General features: G+C 60.3%; 2 protein-coding genes across 2 annotated transcripts; one reads left to right on the top strand and one right to left on the bottom strand.

Moving 5' to 3' along the window:
* Positions 1–500: 500 nt before the first annotated feature.
* Positions 501–1,729, top strand: VOLCADRAFT_87337 (uncharacterized protein; the record flags this gene model as incomplete). Its single annotated transcript, XM_002947165.1, has 2 exons — positions 501–626; positions 896–1,729. The coding sequence occupies 2 exons, from the start codon at positions 501–503 to the stop codon at positions 1,727–1,729; spliced, it is 960 nt and encodes a 319-aa protein (XP_002947211.1).
* A 3,090-nt stretch (positions 1,730–4,819) lies between these two features.
* VOLCADRAFT_87336 (uncharacterized protein) lies at positions 4,820–14,831 on the bottom strand (the record flags this gene model as incomplete). The annotated part of the gene is made up of 14 exons (XM_002947028.1): positions 4,820–5,240; positions 5,448–6,748; positions 7,137–7,863; positions 7,901–9,111; positions 9,396–9,582; positions 10,056–10,135; positions 10,407–10,485; positions 10,772–10,845; positions 11,202–11,285; positions 11,653–11,745; positions 12,573–12,658; positions 12,913–13,120; positions 13,753–13,893; positions 14,679–14,831. The coding sequence occupies 14 exons, from the start codon at positions 14,829–14,831 to the stop codon at positions 4,820–4,822; spliced, it is 4,845 nt and encodes a 1,614-aa protein (XP_002947074.1).
* Between the last annotated feature and the right edge of the window lie 111 nt (positions 14,832–14,942).

Raw genomic sequence — 14,942 nt, 5'->3', positions numbered from 1 at the left:
ATGTTTGCATGATTAGGTACTAACCGCGAGGCCAGGACTACGGCAGCATAGTACGAAAACACGTTTGAATGCGAAGTTGGATTTTCCCCGTACTAAGCATAACAAGGATGCGGGAGGCCTAATCCTAACAGCTGCATAAGTTACTATGGCACGTTCCCAAATATGTGCGATGTGACGCCTTTTGAATAGTTATGTTTGCCTGCTACAGCTTGTAATTTGCCGAAGCAGACTATCTTCATGCTATGGGGCAAGATCGAAACATCATGTCACATATTTTTCTCGTTGTTACATTTGTCCTCAGCTTGATAGGTTGCCAGGCCTGCTGGAAACCGGTCACCGACCATAGTGCGATAGAGCGTGCTGTTAAGGACGCGTTTGGTTGCGATCCTGCAACGGCAAAGATACAGGCTAAAACATTCCTCGCTTCGCTGAAGCATCGCCGTCACAGCTCTGCTTGTGCGGAACACTGGTGGCTTGGGAACCTAGCAGGCAAAAAAATTATGCAAGGCGTTCGATTATCGCACGTATTGAAGGTGCTCTCACTCTGGAATGCATTTTTGCATGCAGAACTTAAACTGAAGGCGAAGGAGCAGCGCGCGGCCATCGCCGATGTAGGCTGCAACAAGGTAGATATCCTTCTCCGTGCGTGGGGATGCTGAAAGCGCAGTAAGGGCCACATAGGGATTGGAAAGATAACAATTCCTGGCTTAAGACGGGAATCCTTGCAGCAAAGGAGGTAACCGCAGGAAATGCCAGAACCAACCCCGCATAAAGCGCCCATCGCCGCCTGGCATGGCTTTCGCATAGTCCTTTCCGTACATCCCCCCCACCGTACATCCCCCCCACCCGTACATCCCCCCCACCCCTTTCCTCTCCTTCCCACGGTTTGCCCCAGGCTTACTTTTCTGCCACAGCGCTCAATTACCTGGCGCCAGGGTACGGCAACCATCTGCAGCTGCTTTATAAGTCCCACGCGAACCGCGCAGTGTACGCAAAGCCATGCGGCGGTTGCAACGAGTGCCTACAAAACCCACCAGACCGCATCGTCAGCGGCCAGCGAACCGTTGACGTCTTCTGCTTCGAACCCTCTGAAATCCACTTCGTCAGCCTCACACAGGCGCGCAATGCACTGTACGGCTCCCCTGACCCTACCTCCAAGCCCCCACCCCACCAGGCCACCAAGGTCAACTTCCACATCGTGCCAGCCGCAGTCTCCAACGCATCGGGCATCGCACACTTTCCAGTTAACTGCACCGGCAATACCTGCAGCCTCGGCGACAGCAACGTCGCCTTCCAGGCGGTCAACGTGACCACGGTGGATGAGGAGATGCGGTCTCGGAGCGTGTCGTACTTAGACGTACTCAAGATCGACACGGAGGGCTTCGACCCGGCGGTCCTGGCCGGAGCCTACGAGTCCCTCCGGGGGCACCGCATCGGATTGCTGTCGTTCGAGTACCATTCTCTTTGGAAGCGCTCGGGGGGCAGTTTGCGCCAGTGCGTGAGATATCTTGACGATCTGGGTTACACGTGTTTTTACGACGGACCCACTTTGGCCAAAGTCACCGGGGACTGCTGGACAGAAGCGTATGAGCTGCGGCGCTGGTCGAACATCGTGTGTGTCGTACGTGGTACGGACATGGAACGGGAGCTGTACTCGGGGAGCTACCTGGCGTCCCCCGAGTTGAAGGGGGGGAAGCTGGGAGGGGGGAAGAAGAAGTGGGGGGCTTAGGAGCGGGTTAGGAGGGGTTAGGAGGCAGAGAGGGGAAGGGAGAGAGCAAAAATGGTTCGGTCGGGAATACAGGCTCGACGGGCTTACGGGCGGATGAAGTGGATGTCCCCCTGGGATTGCTGTCGCGGGGGAGGAGGTTTGAAAGGAGGGGAGGGGGCAGCTGGCGGGAGCCGACTTCGCCGCGGCTGGGGGTTCTGAAAAAGCCTGATGGAGTGCGGAAGGGCATGGCTGGCGTGGGTGTAGGTATAGGTATATAGGTAGATGGGGAAGGTCCTGCTCCTTATTTCATCCCCTTCAGAAGCGGAGTTGCAGGAGGGGTTGCGGTCAAGGATCGGTTCTTCTGTGCGCGTCAGGACGTTGGCCTGCGTTGCTTTTATATCGGCAACGTACGGCCCATGCCCTCATGTCCCGTGTGGGACATTTGATGTTTAATTCACGCGCGTCCATGAACGAATGGATGCGTACACGCGTACGTCATTTTACGGTGCCGTTATGTATATAGAAGCCGCGCGCGGTTGGCTAAGCACTGTTGCTGTGCGGCACTGTTACAAGGGAAACTGTTACAGACCCACCCAGAATAATTGTATGGCTTGCGTTGCTGCAGTGCGTGCGCGTGTGCGTGTGGACTGATGCTCACATCTGCACATCATTTGTGCAGTTTGCCTTTTACGAACGCGTGCTGTTATTTTTTGTGTGCATTCGGGTTCATGCTGATGTGGACACCGGAGCTAAGGCCGTGCGCGTGGGTGCAGGTTTTTTGTGGGTGCAGCTGATGTGGCGGCTGCGGTGGCTCCGGTCTCCAGCCGGCATTCGGGGGTTGTGTTGGGGCAGCACAGTCTTGGGGAGAGCTCGCGCGCCATGACAGCAGGCAGCTCCTTGGACGGCATTGCCCCACCATGTCCTGACGGGGGCTGGTTGAACGCAGGTGTAATAGAATGAATGGCTGCGAGTAAAGTGAGTGTCCAATCCAGTGCCATCGTGGTGTCATGTGTGCTGTATCGGGACTCTTGGTTCTTGCTGCGTTTCCCGTCTTGGTGCTGCCTTGGATAGAGGCGGGTGGACAGGACACGACATGACATGACCAGAAGGGTGCGGACGAAGGGTGCGACAGAAGGGTGCGGACTGACAAAAACGCATGCAGCAATGCGAAGCGAAGCAGGGGGTTTACGTACTCCGTGCCATTGTGCCATGATTGTGAAGGGTAACAGCCGAGGGGGGGGGGCAGCGAGTAGCTGGCTGGCTGGCTGGTGGTGTAAGCCAGTGTATCACTTGCATGTATGGAGATGTCAAGATGTCCGCATGCAGGCGGGCCCCCTCTTCATCCTTCAGAAATGCGTGTGCGCCAGGATACAAGGCTGCGCCCGTGCGTCAGCAGCCTCGGTGGAGCTATGGCGCACTAGCTAAGAACGCACCACGAGATAAACATTGTATGATCTTAACAGACTTCACTTCGACTCAAAGGTGGGAAGGGACGACATGGTCTGCCTTTCACCAACGCTAATGAGACACGTTTGCATGGTCTCTTTACTCTCTTGCCAGAAAGTACCAGCCCCCACGAAACAGTCACCGCAAAGGTTACCGCTTGACGAAATAGTAGGTCAAATTGTGTGAAATACCAGGAGTTCAGGACGCATCCAGGGCCGTACACAAGTACATCAATCCGTGCGCATGAAGCCCATTGTACGGTGCAGGGAGGCCCGTGCATGCAGGGAGGCCCGTGCGTGCCTCAGCCGGGGGGCCACGGCAGCTGTCAATATCGACACCTGCTCTCGACGCGAAAACAATGACGAACTGCTAAATCCCCTCCTGGACACTGCACACACTGCATCAGGATTGCATCGGCGATTCGCGTGTCTCAGCGCATCCTAATTCCCGGGAATCAGCAAACTACCAAAACAGCAAGTTGCTATCTATCTACTAGGCAATGTATTCCCTGCTATACCCTACTCCTGCATATGCATATATTATAATGTGAGGAGTATATAATGGATTTGCGTGCGCACAAGACATATCCGAATAGTGAGCCGAGGAAAAACTATTGTTGTACTTTTGTACCTGTAATTTTTAATTAGCACATGGCCGGGGCCCCATAAAGCGATGCGCCAGCGCACGCGGCCTGATCCTCCCCCACCGCATTAGCACCACCATATCATGGCGACCACCTCTTTTATATAAGTGCCTTAAGAACTCCTCCGTAGCGCATATATATCAGGCACAGCGTTTCCCCGCCAGCAAACTGTCACCCGCAAATGGATTCAGCATTCAATGCCGCGGGTCAGCAGCGACCATTACGGGAAGATGTCACCCGACCAGTACAGATTTTAGCTGGAAACACACGCACGGTGCGCCGCCCGATCCAAACCGTCACCAACCACCTGCTGCTGGCACGTGCACTTGGAAGAAATTGCTTCCGGCCTGCTGACACCTCATCCCCCATCCCCCCCTCACACACATACCCCCCCCCACCCATCGCCACCGGCGGTGCCCTTCCGGAGCAACCGCCAGCGGGCTCCTCTCAGCCACCGTCACGAAGCCCTCTGCTATAATCGTCATTTCCCAACACCCCATCAATATCGGTCACCAGTCACCATTAGCAAAATAACACTATTTTGGCGCCTATACTCCTGTTTTGCTTGAGAGCTTAATCCTAATGCCGTCGCCGTCGCGCATTTGGGTCAGCTGGTAACTGTCAACCACCACCACGTCAACCACCAATTCACGCGCAGGGACCCCCTCGAGAGAAACCTCCCTTGCTACCAGCTATGGCCACCTAACCACTCAGCCACTCAGCCACTCAACCACTCAGCCACGTGTTCACGTGCAGCCTATGTCGGCGGGGCCAAACCAAAGCGCGCAGTAAAACGGGATCGCCGTCCCGCCCAGGGCCAAATTCAAACTGCTGCATGCAAAATGGCTTGCGGGTATTTGTATGCATGTATGTATGTATGTATGTATGCGGTATTACGAGTTCATTTGGCAGCGCATGAAGAGACATAATGCGGGTAGTTTTTTAAATCCTGCTAGTGTGTGGTGCACATCAAGACCGCGCTTGGCGGCGCTAATGGGAGACCCCGCCTCCGCGCCTAATGCCTAATGGCTGCTGCCGAATCCGCCATTGCCACCACCACCGGCAGCCGCGGCGGCGGCAGCGGCGGCGGCGGCGGCGGCTCCCAGTCCAGCCGTACTCATAGCATGGCTGCCGCCAGCTAGGCCGCCGCCGCCACCCCCGCCGTTCACAAGCTCACTTAAGCGCTGCTTGCCAGTAGCCGCGCGATAAACGAAGCCGCCCTTCACTATTACATTCGGCTGCCGTATATTTGGTGGCAAGCTTGTACGGCAGCCTCCTTTGGTCAGCAGCGACGCCAGGGCATTGGCCGTCGGGCTGGGGCTGTTGCTGCCGCCGATGGCGCCGCCGCTGCTGGCTGCTGGCGACAAGGTAGAGAGCGCCGCCGCTGCCGCCGCCATGACGTTGCGATGCGCCGCCAGCGACTGCGCTAAAGAGGCCTCGGAGCTCTGGGCGGCATGGCCCATCCGGCGGGTCACCGGGCTACTAGGACCGCCACCGCCACCGCCGCCACCACCGCCGCTGCTGCCGCCGCCTCCGCCGCCTCCGCCTCCGCCGCCGCTGCTGAAACCATTGGCGCCGCTGGACCGCAGCTGCGGTAGGTGGGTGCTACTGCCGCCTCCACTACTGCCGCTGCCGTTGCCGTGCACGGACGGCGACGAGGGGCGCCCGGCTGCGGCGGCTGCCGCCGCCGCCCGCATGTACTGCAGGAAGGGCGTCGACAAAGGGCCGACAGAGACGGCAGCCGCCTCCGCGGCGTTGGCCGCTGTGAGGGGAACCACTGCCCACGTGTTTGGCGGCGGCGATCCGTTCCACACGTCGCCGTACGTGCGCTGCCGTGGGCCTTCCGAAGTCTTACGTTGCGAACTGTGTAGCTTCATGCCGTTGGCGGGTGCAGAAGAATCCTGCTCGTCGCACCGAATGCCCTCTACCGCCGACACGAAAGACTCTGCGTTGCCATAAGCGCCATCAGGAGCAGCCGTACCGCCGGCGGCAACGGCCGCAGAGGCCGCCGCAGCGCCGTCAGGCATTGCAAAGGTGCTCGTTCCATTCGCTGCCGCGTCATCATCACCGCCGCCGGTGGTGCCGGCAGCTAAAGCGGCGCCCGAATCCACGCCATCGGCTGTGAGCGACGCGTACGACATACATGACGGAATGCTATCCTCTGCCTCCGCCAGCGGCGCTGGCGCCTCGGCATCCAGACCGGCGCTGCTGGCGGCGCCGGCTGCGGCAGGCAAGGACTCTTGTCGAGAGAGTCTTGGAAGCGGCCCGGATGCGGCTGGGGCTGGGGCTGGGGCTGTGACGCCGCAGCTGATGCTGGAGCTGTTGCTGCTACTGCACGGCGGTAGCTGCGTCTCCCGCTTCTCGCCCACCTCGCGGTTCCCCGCGGCACTGACTGCGGGACTGACCACCACCTCAGGGAGTCGTTCGACTACCCCCCTGTCGTAGTTGTACGATGCCACCTGCACCGGCGGCGGCGGCGTAATTCGCCTGCCGCGCCCAACTCCCCCTTCGCCGCCGCTACCGCCAGAAGGCTCATTCGTAACACTCGCCGCGCCAGCAGCGCCCGTGCCGCTGCCGTACTGCGGATCCGTCACCGCCGCCGCAGCAGCTGCCTCTGCTGAAGCTGCCGCCGTCGACGCCGCCGCCGCCGGTGTGGCGTCGGTCAGTGTCGTGCTGGAGCTATCAACGGGTCCGCCGCCGCCGACGGGCGCTCCGCCCTCTGTCGTACTCGGCCTTCGCGGTGAGGCGGGTCCAGGGGAGGCCGTCGGTGAGGCGTGTGGGCTGTCGCGTTCGGGGCTAGAGGCGCTCCGGCTGCATGTGGCCTGGGCCCCGGGGAGGCAGCCGGTGGCGGCCGTGGCCCTAGGGCTGTCAGATGCGGTCAGTGTAGCCGCCGCCGCCGCCGCCGCCGCCGCCGTATGATGACCGGACTCCGGTTGCTTGGGACCGCGAACCTGCGCGTGTACGTGTGTATGTATTTATGTATTTGTGTATTTATGTATGTATGTATTCATGTATGTATGCTACTTGGCAACAAGCCTTCGAGAAGAACATAGGGAGTGCCGTACGAGGTAAATGAAATGGTGTTCTTTGAACTACCAACATCGCTAGGCACGTCAGATGACGTACGGCATAGTACGGCACAGCAACGCCTCGGCTTGCAGTATGACAGAGCATACTACAACATAGCACAGCACTCGGCGTGTTAGATGTATCGGTCCTGCGTTGTATGTACGGCTTTAGGGGACGATCAACTGCAAGCAAGCGCAAGCAAACGCCGTACAACAGAATGGTTCTGTCGGCGCCGCCGCCCGTACAAACTCCGCCAGCCCCTAATCTCACCTCCGACGGCGCCCGCATGATGCGAAGCACCGACGAGTGCGGTCCGCTCATGCTCGAGCCCGGTGTGCCGTACCGTTGTCTCGTCCCGCCGTACTGCTTTTGCAGCTGCGGCGGCGGCTGCTGCAGCTGTTCCTGCACAGCCCTGGCACGAACACTAGCCGGGGCGATTGCAAACGGCAGCGGCGCGAGGACGCCGAGGGAGCTGCTACTGCTGCCGCGGACTGCGCCGCTGGCGCTGCCGCCGGTGGCGGCCGCAGCGACGGCCGCGGCAACGTTGCCAAAGCCACCGCCAAACGAATATCCGCTCCTGGCTTTGACGACCTCACGTGGTGGCGGCGGCGGGCCCGTGCCAGCGGGGCTCGTCCCAGAGGCTGCTGTAGATGTTATTCCGATTGATGCCGCCGCCGTCATCGATTCCGGCAACCTCTCCCGTGCGCTCCAAGGGCCCGGAGTGTCCGGAGTGCTGCAGCGGCGAATGACCAGATGCGGCAGAGCAGACGGGGACTCGAGACCCGGGACCCCATCGCCGCCGCCGCCGCCAGCGGTGTCAGACGACAGCGCGCCGTCACCTGCAGCGGTGCCGCCGCCGGCCGGCGGCCGGCGGCCATCCCCCGCGGCGCCGCCGCCGCGCATTGACAGCCGTGGGCGGCCGCTCCCGCCGCCGCTGCCGGCGGCGGTAGTGACAGCGCCAGGGGTGCCGCTACGGCTGTACAGCGTGTTAAGTACGCTGCACGGCCCGAAGTTTCCAAGAAAAATCCACTAACGGTAACAGTTGCAGCGGCACGTGCTTCAACAGCTGCTGAGTCACATCGTTATCGGCGTCGGCTGCGTCGGCGTCGTCACCCCGGTAGCTGTACTGGCCCTCGTGACTTTCACTTCCGCTGCCACCGCTGTCGCTGTCGCTGTCATTCGCGTTCTCGTTCTCGTTGTCACCCGTCGCGCCGCCATCGCGCAATCGGCAGTCCGCGCTGGCGGATGAGGAAGCCTGTACGGCAGGTGACGTGGTGCTGTCAGCGCCGCCTTCACATCTTTCGCCGCTTTGATCGCCGCCGGCGCCGCCAGCGGCGCCGCCGCCGTCATCACCAGGCGGTCTAGAGTGTTGCGACGCCGACGCCTCCCGTGCGGGGTTACCGCGGCCGCTAGCTGCCGAGTCCGCCGCCGTCGCCGTCGCCGTCGTCGCCGCCGTCACTGTCCGCGACGACCTGGGGCTGGGCAGTGCGACGGCCATTTGTGACCCCGACGGCGACGCCAACCCTGCTGCAAGACCACCACCACCACCACCGCCGCCGCCGCCGCCGCTTACTCGGGTCCCTACAGGCCCGGTGCCAGCCTCCGCGGCTGAGCGGAGAAACGTGTAGCCCCAGCCGAACGGCAGCGCAGCCACCGTCGTAGGCGCCGGCATCGCCGGCGCCGACGGAGATCGGTGCGTCCCCGACGGAGCTGTGCCGCCGCCACCGCCGCCGCTGCCGCGCACATCATCCTCGCTGTACCCCGAGCTGAGTCCATCCACCCAGTCGGCAGCGGCGAACTGGGAAAGGACGGTCTGCAGGCGGGAGGCTACGCCAGTGCCGGCAGCCGCCGCCGCCGGCGATAGCGGCACCGCCGGGCGCTGCGCCGCCGGACGAATCCACTCCGCGGCGGCGACGCTGATGGTGGCCCACGGCGAATGCGACACGTCGGCATCAAGATCAAGTACGAGTGATGATCGCTCGCGGGGTTTCGGAGAATCCAGCTCCCACATGGCTGTGTCGCCGTCCCCGGCGTCGCCGCCGCCGGTTGAGTGAATAGGGCCCAGGTCGGTTCCGCCGGATCCACTTGTACGGGACGGCGCACCGGCACCGCCGCCGATGCCGCCGCCGCCACCAGGGCTGTGCGGGGGGCCCTTCTTGCCAGTGGGCGACGACGGCTGTTTGCGGCCGGTTGAATCGTCCAAGGCCCCTCTCAGCAGTTGAGCTCGGTTTGTGGGTTTGAGGGCCTGGCGGCCCCGGGATGGATGCGGTGAGATGGGGAGGAGACATACATACATACATACATACATACATACATACATACATACATACATACATACATACATACATACATACATACATACATACATACATGCATGCATACATACATGCATGCATACATACATACACCGATCCTCAAAAATCCTCATTCCCCTCATCCTCTTAATTCTCATGTTTTCTCGATTTCTAAGCTACCACCTCAAGTATATCCACTCTTCCCGCTCCAGAACCCCCTCCTGGCTCCTCTCACCCGCAAGCTGTGCCCGCGCAGGACTCTGCTGACCCGAGCAGCCGCGCCTTGCTCCTCCCGCTCCGCCTGAACCAGCAGCATCATCTTGGCCTCCGCAATGGCGCGGAGCTCCTGGCCGGGGAAGAACGCAGGGGGGGAAGACCAACGACCCCACGAACGGGGGAGAGGAGCTGATGCCAAGGACAGGCTGATACCGGGAAGGGTGGGGGGTGGGGGGTGGGGGGAGATGGCGGCGGCCCGCACAGGCCCACCCGCACGAAGACGAGGGGGACATGGGGGAGGAGGGCATGTAGGGATCCCAGCTACGGCTGCTGCTGCTGTCGTACTTAAAACGCCCGAACGACGGGTCCTCCTCCGCATATACCCTCACACCCAGCCGCCCCGGGGGAAAGCCATGGGCTTAGGGTTCCAAACCCCCAATTTCATAAAATTCCCTTAAAACTACAAAACAAACCGCTCCCCTCCTTTTAAAAATTAAAACCCAAAAATTAAAACCCATCACAGCTGCTCCCACACACAAGTAAAACTCAACGTAGTCGGAACCCGTTCGAACCCCCAACCCCCCCCGGTCCCCTCCACCCCACCTCTAGCTGCGCTGGCGGGCAAATCCGCAGGAAGTGCAGTCTCTTCAACTTGTAGAACAGTACCTCTGTGGCGCACCTGACGGTGGAGGCCCGATGGCGCAGATTCCCAAACACACACATCTCCCCGATAAGCTGCCCGCTCTGAACCGCCGCGACCTGAAATCAGACAGACAGACAGACAGACAGAAGGGACGGCAGTAGGGACAGACAGACTGACGGACAAACTGGCAGCCCGGGGGAACCGCCATGTATGGGCGACCCCGCCACCTTACCCCTTTGCATGTTGTCCTAACATTATACATGGTGGTCTCACTTGGAGTATCCGTCTACGGTATTATTTTTGTTTCATCGATCGTCTGTGCATTCCGATGTGTCGTACCCCCTTCTCCCCTCCCCTCTACCCCACCCCCTTCCCTGTCCGACCCACCTGAGTGGTCTTCTTAGGGTCCGTCTCCGGGGGCTTGTTGGCTGCCGGACTCCAGCTCGGATCTATAACCACATGGCACCTGCGCCGGTGGGGGGAGAGGAGAGGGGGGGGGAGGGGGAGGAGGGGGGAGGAGCGGGGTGCGACAGACGAACCACAGACGAGTGAAGCAGATACCGGATATAACAGACGGATACTCCAGGACTAGACACAGATATATTGCCAGTTAGGTTTTGAAGAGGTGAGGAGGGAAAAAAAAGGTGGGGGAAGAGGAGGAGGTGGGAGAGGGGGAGAAAAGGAGGCCGTCTTTCCAACCTTTCCCCCATAACGGTTTCCTTCCTCTTCTAACCCTGTCCCTTTCCCCCCACCTGCCATTCACCACTGCCCACATGCAATCTGCCGCGTCGCCCTGACGGCACAGCAGCTCCTTTGGGGGCAGCTCCTGCGCGTGTGTGTATGCGGGGGGGGGGGGAGGGGGGAAGAGGGCGGGGGGAAGTTGAGGTGGGTCCGGGAGTTGGTGGGAGAATGCGGGTGGAGGGAATCGGAGGGCCTCAGCAGCCGGGGGGAGGGGAAACGACACGATGATTCAACTGTCAACGAAACAACTGCCGACGTCCAAACTACCTAACTGCCGTAGGTGTCCTGAGCACCAGGGATTCGGAAGGGGGAAGAGGAAGAGGGGAGGGGTTGCTGGCAAAGGAACGAGAAACTCGAGCGGGCGGGCTGAGCGGGCGGCTTGGGGGCCGGAGGGGTCCCTCCCCGCCCCGCTGGTGAGCTCAAGCTTGAGGTGGCTCCTACCACTTCGTAGAAGAAGGGCGTCAGCCGCTCCACCACGCGACGGGGCATGTTGCCGAACACGGGCAGGCGAGCCAGGAAGTCGATCTGCACCGGGTAGGGGGTAGGGTAGGGGGTAGGGTAGGGGGTAGGGTAGGGGGTAGAGTAGGAGTCAAAGGACCGACTTGTAGTGTGTGTGTTTTATCTTGCTCAGACGTGTCCTCTAGCTCCAGCTCCACTCCTGACCCGCGACAGACGCGGGACGGGCCGGACCGCGATGGACATGGGCAGGTTGCAGGATTGATTGGATTGGTTGGATTGAGGTGTGCGCATGCGTGCATGAGAGAGAGAGAGAGTGTGTGTGTGTGTGTGTGTGTGTCTCTGTATGTGTGTGTGAGTGGGTGTATGCAAAAGGCAGTACGCGCATTATAACTGTCTTTTATGCATAGGAGCACAGGTACGATGCGCCGTATACCTTTCTGTTAAACGACGCTCGTACATTCAACGCAACGGTGTCGTGGAACAGGTGCCGAGGAACCACCAACAGCGTCGCCCGGCTGGAGACCACCTGAGCACGTAGCAACACGGAACTCAACACACCAATGTACGACAACACGCGTGTCGTACAGCAACGGAGACGGCAAATGAAGGGCGGGTACGTTGACACACGTCCCGCCCCCACATTCACCACCAGCACCCCTCCTCCTCAGTTAGGGCTCCCCCACATGGAGGTGGTGGCTAAGGGTCCCCTTCGGCTCATTGGCTGGTCGTGGTGTTACATAAGGCCCGGGGCCCCCTCCTGAGCCCCGCCAAGCCTTCGGGGGCGAGCCGGGGGGCTGTCCGTTCGTGCGCGTGCCGCCCCTAGCGGTGGGCGGCCAGTAGGTTGGGGTGCCCTTCGTTGTCTAACTGCCCCTCTGTACGTGAGACCTTTACCTCCCAGGGCCCCCCTTTTTTGTGGGCTGTGCTTAGGGGTCCCGCCCCCCTTATTCGAAGTGCTGCTGGGGGAAAAGAGAAGTGGGGAGTGTCTCTGGTTGCTGGCTTGTGTGGGAGCTGTCTGAGCCTCGGGGCCGCGGGGAGGTGGCGCAGCGGGGGGCGTACGTGGCACCTCTATACGGTACTGTACTGTACTGTACGAATGAAAGCGCCTTTTATGGCCATTACAAGAACCGTTGGCTTGGGTTATGCAGACTTAGCGCGACTACCGGTGATCGATCTGTTCAGTTCTACTGCTATCAACCAACCGACCAACCGACCAACCAACCACAAATGCATGCACATAAATTTCATTGGGGTCTATGTGGGGCCATTTGTGTTTTGTCCTGTGTTTCTGTGCGCCCTGCTCTCCGGATGGCCCCAGTCCGCCAGCCCCCCCCCCCGGGCCCCCCCCGGGCCCACCTGGGCCCTACACGACCAACGTATGCCCGCCAGCACGGGCTCATCCCCCACCAGTTCCCAGGAGTTGAACCGCTGCAGCACATCCTCTGAACGCCCCGGGCAGCGGGGGGGGGGGGAAGGGGAGGAGGAGGGGGAGGAGGGGGAAAGGAAGGGAGGGAACAATAAGCAGACAGGCAGGCAGACAGACAAAGGGGGAAAGGGTGATGTGGCTTATGGAGGCAGGGAACATGAAAAGATGGGATTGGAAAGGAAAGGTAGGTAGGTAGGGTTGTAACCCCCAACCCCAACCCCCTTCCCCCAAGCCCCCGCCGTACCCTCCACTCCCCCTCCCCCGCCGTACCCTCCCGTTGGTCTCCCCCGGCTCCGCTGGACCTCCTCCGCTGTCCCCCTCCGTGGTTTTGGTGGTTGTGTGAGTGGTTATGGTTGTGGTGGTTGTGAGGCGGTTGGTCGATGAGCACCACGGTTCCCTCCACGAGCAGGTACACGCAGTCGGCCACGTCACCCGGGCGGAACAGCACCTCACCACGACTCGCCTGCTGGGCGGCAACCTGTAGGAAGAGAGGGGGGGGGGTGAGGGGGGGTGAGGGGGGAGGGGAAGGGATGTAGCTGATGATAATGATAGTGATAATGATAATGATAATGCTGATGGCGACATCCAACGCCGCAACTGCTGCTGGAGTTGTCGGTCCAAAGCGATATGCGGTACTTACACCACCACCACCGCCACGACCCCCCCACCTTCGGGGGGTTGGGGACGGGGGATTACAGACAAAGAATAGCGGATCAAATGTCGAGGGGGTAAGGGTACACGTGTACAAGGGGGAACTGGGAAAAGATGGTACTCCCCGAAAAGAGAAACGGAACGGCGGCGGAGGTCCGTAAAGAAGCGGGACCACTGGCGGGGATGAGGGTGCGCGTGGGAGCGGAGGCGGAGGCGACGCGTTAAGATTCCTTATTTGCCTTATTTCCCTCCCGCCAACTCCCTCACTTCACATCGCCGTGAACCCCATTCACGGCTCAGCAATTTCCCTCTCCCCTCCCCCGGGCTCCCCCTTCGCTCTGAACCCCTTTCCTGATTTCCCTTTGAAACAAATTCCGCCTGAGCCTGAGCCCCACCCTCCGGCGACCCTAACTCAACATCAACCCACTCCACCCCCCCTCCGGAGCCACCCGTCCCCACCTGCCGGGCTAGCGACGCCAGACATGCCTCCCCCGCCGAGCGAAGCTTGGGGAACAAGGACAGAAGCGATACGATGGCGGATACCTGCCGCCGAAAATCACGCGTCGTACAGGAGATAGATGGTGAGTTCTGGGAGTCACGCTGAGGAACAGGAGGGTTGGTTTTACAGCCAGGAGGCTGTTGTGGGATACCATACAGGTTCCGTGCCGCAGTGGTGCCGTACTGGTATCGGGTGCCCTACGGTTGCAGCTACGGGCAGCAGCGTTGTGTTTATTTTTATTTCTTTGGGGCGGTTTGGTGGGTTGAGTTGAGCTGATATGGGGCCCGATACTCTCGCTGGGGAGAGGGGGCCAGCAAGAGCAAAGCCACGGTCAGGCCTAAGGTACGGTGCCGTTAGGGGATGGACGGAACCTGCTGTCTGGGGGGTTCTCCGCGTCCCTTGCCTAAGTGTGTGGAATGATGATGGGTGCGCGTGCCGCAAGGGAATATAGAGAGCTGTGGGAGGATGCAGGACGACGAGTGAGGAAGGCGGGTAAGGGCTGTGTGATGTGTGGGGTGGAGAGCTGCTTCCCTTGGAGCGAGGAGGCAGGGCTTCAGGGGCCATGTTGCGCAGCCCCCAGGCGGGGGATAGATAGATCGATGGATAGATAAAGAGTCATGGGGAGAAATAGAGGCTTCTAGGATTTTGATGTGCAAGGACATGACATGAATCCATGGAATTGGCTGTGGTGTCTAGACGCAGCCAAGCGTCCACATGCATGCCGAACCTCCTTTGCACAAAGTGCGACAGAGCCGGCTTGAAACTGCTTTTGGGATGTATGATTGATACAAGTCGAGTCGCTGGAGCTTTGCCCGCACCGCATGCTGCTCCTTGGCTCCGGGGACGCGCAATTCTTGTGCATTGCCGAAAACACCTCGTCACGCACCTGCTCCGCGGTGCGGGACTCTGGAGGTGAAAGAATCCATCCAGAGACCTCTTCTCGTGTCACATTTCTCCTCGCAGCACGATCTTTGGTGATAAGTGATACCGCAGCTGTTAATGCTGCGGGCACAGCCGCCACTTTTCCCTCATTCATCATAGGTCAAGATACAGGCACTATAACAAGAGTGCAAAGCCCTATCGAACAGGTTGTATCATCTTTGAAGCTCAATGTCAAGGGCCCCCATCGACGTGCTTAACACCAATGCCA

Source organism: Volvox carteri (assembly GCF_000143455.1).
Source record: "Volvox carteri f. nagariensis unplaced genomic scaffold VOLCAscaffold_5, whole genome shotgun sequence".
Lineage (NCBI taxonomy): Eukaryota > Viridiplantae > Chlorophyta > Chlorophyceae > Chlamydomonadales > Volvocaceae > Volvox > Volvox carteri.
The sequence above is the reverse complement of the archived record's forward strand: the minus strand, read 5'-3'. Positions and strand labels throughout refer to the sequence as shown.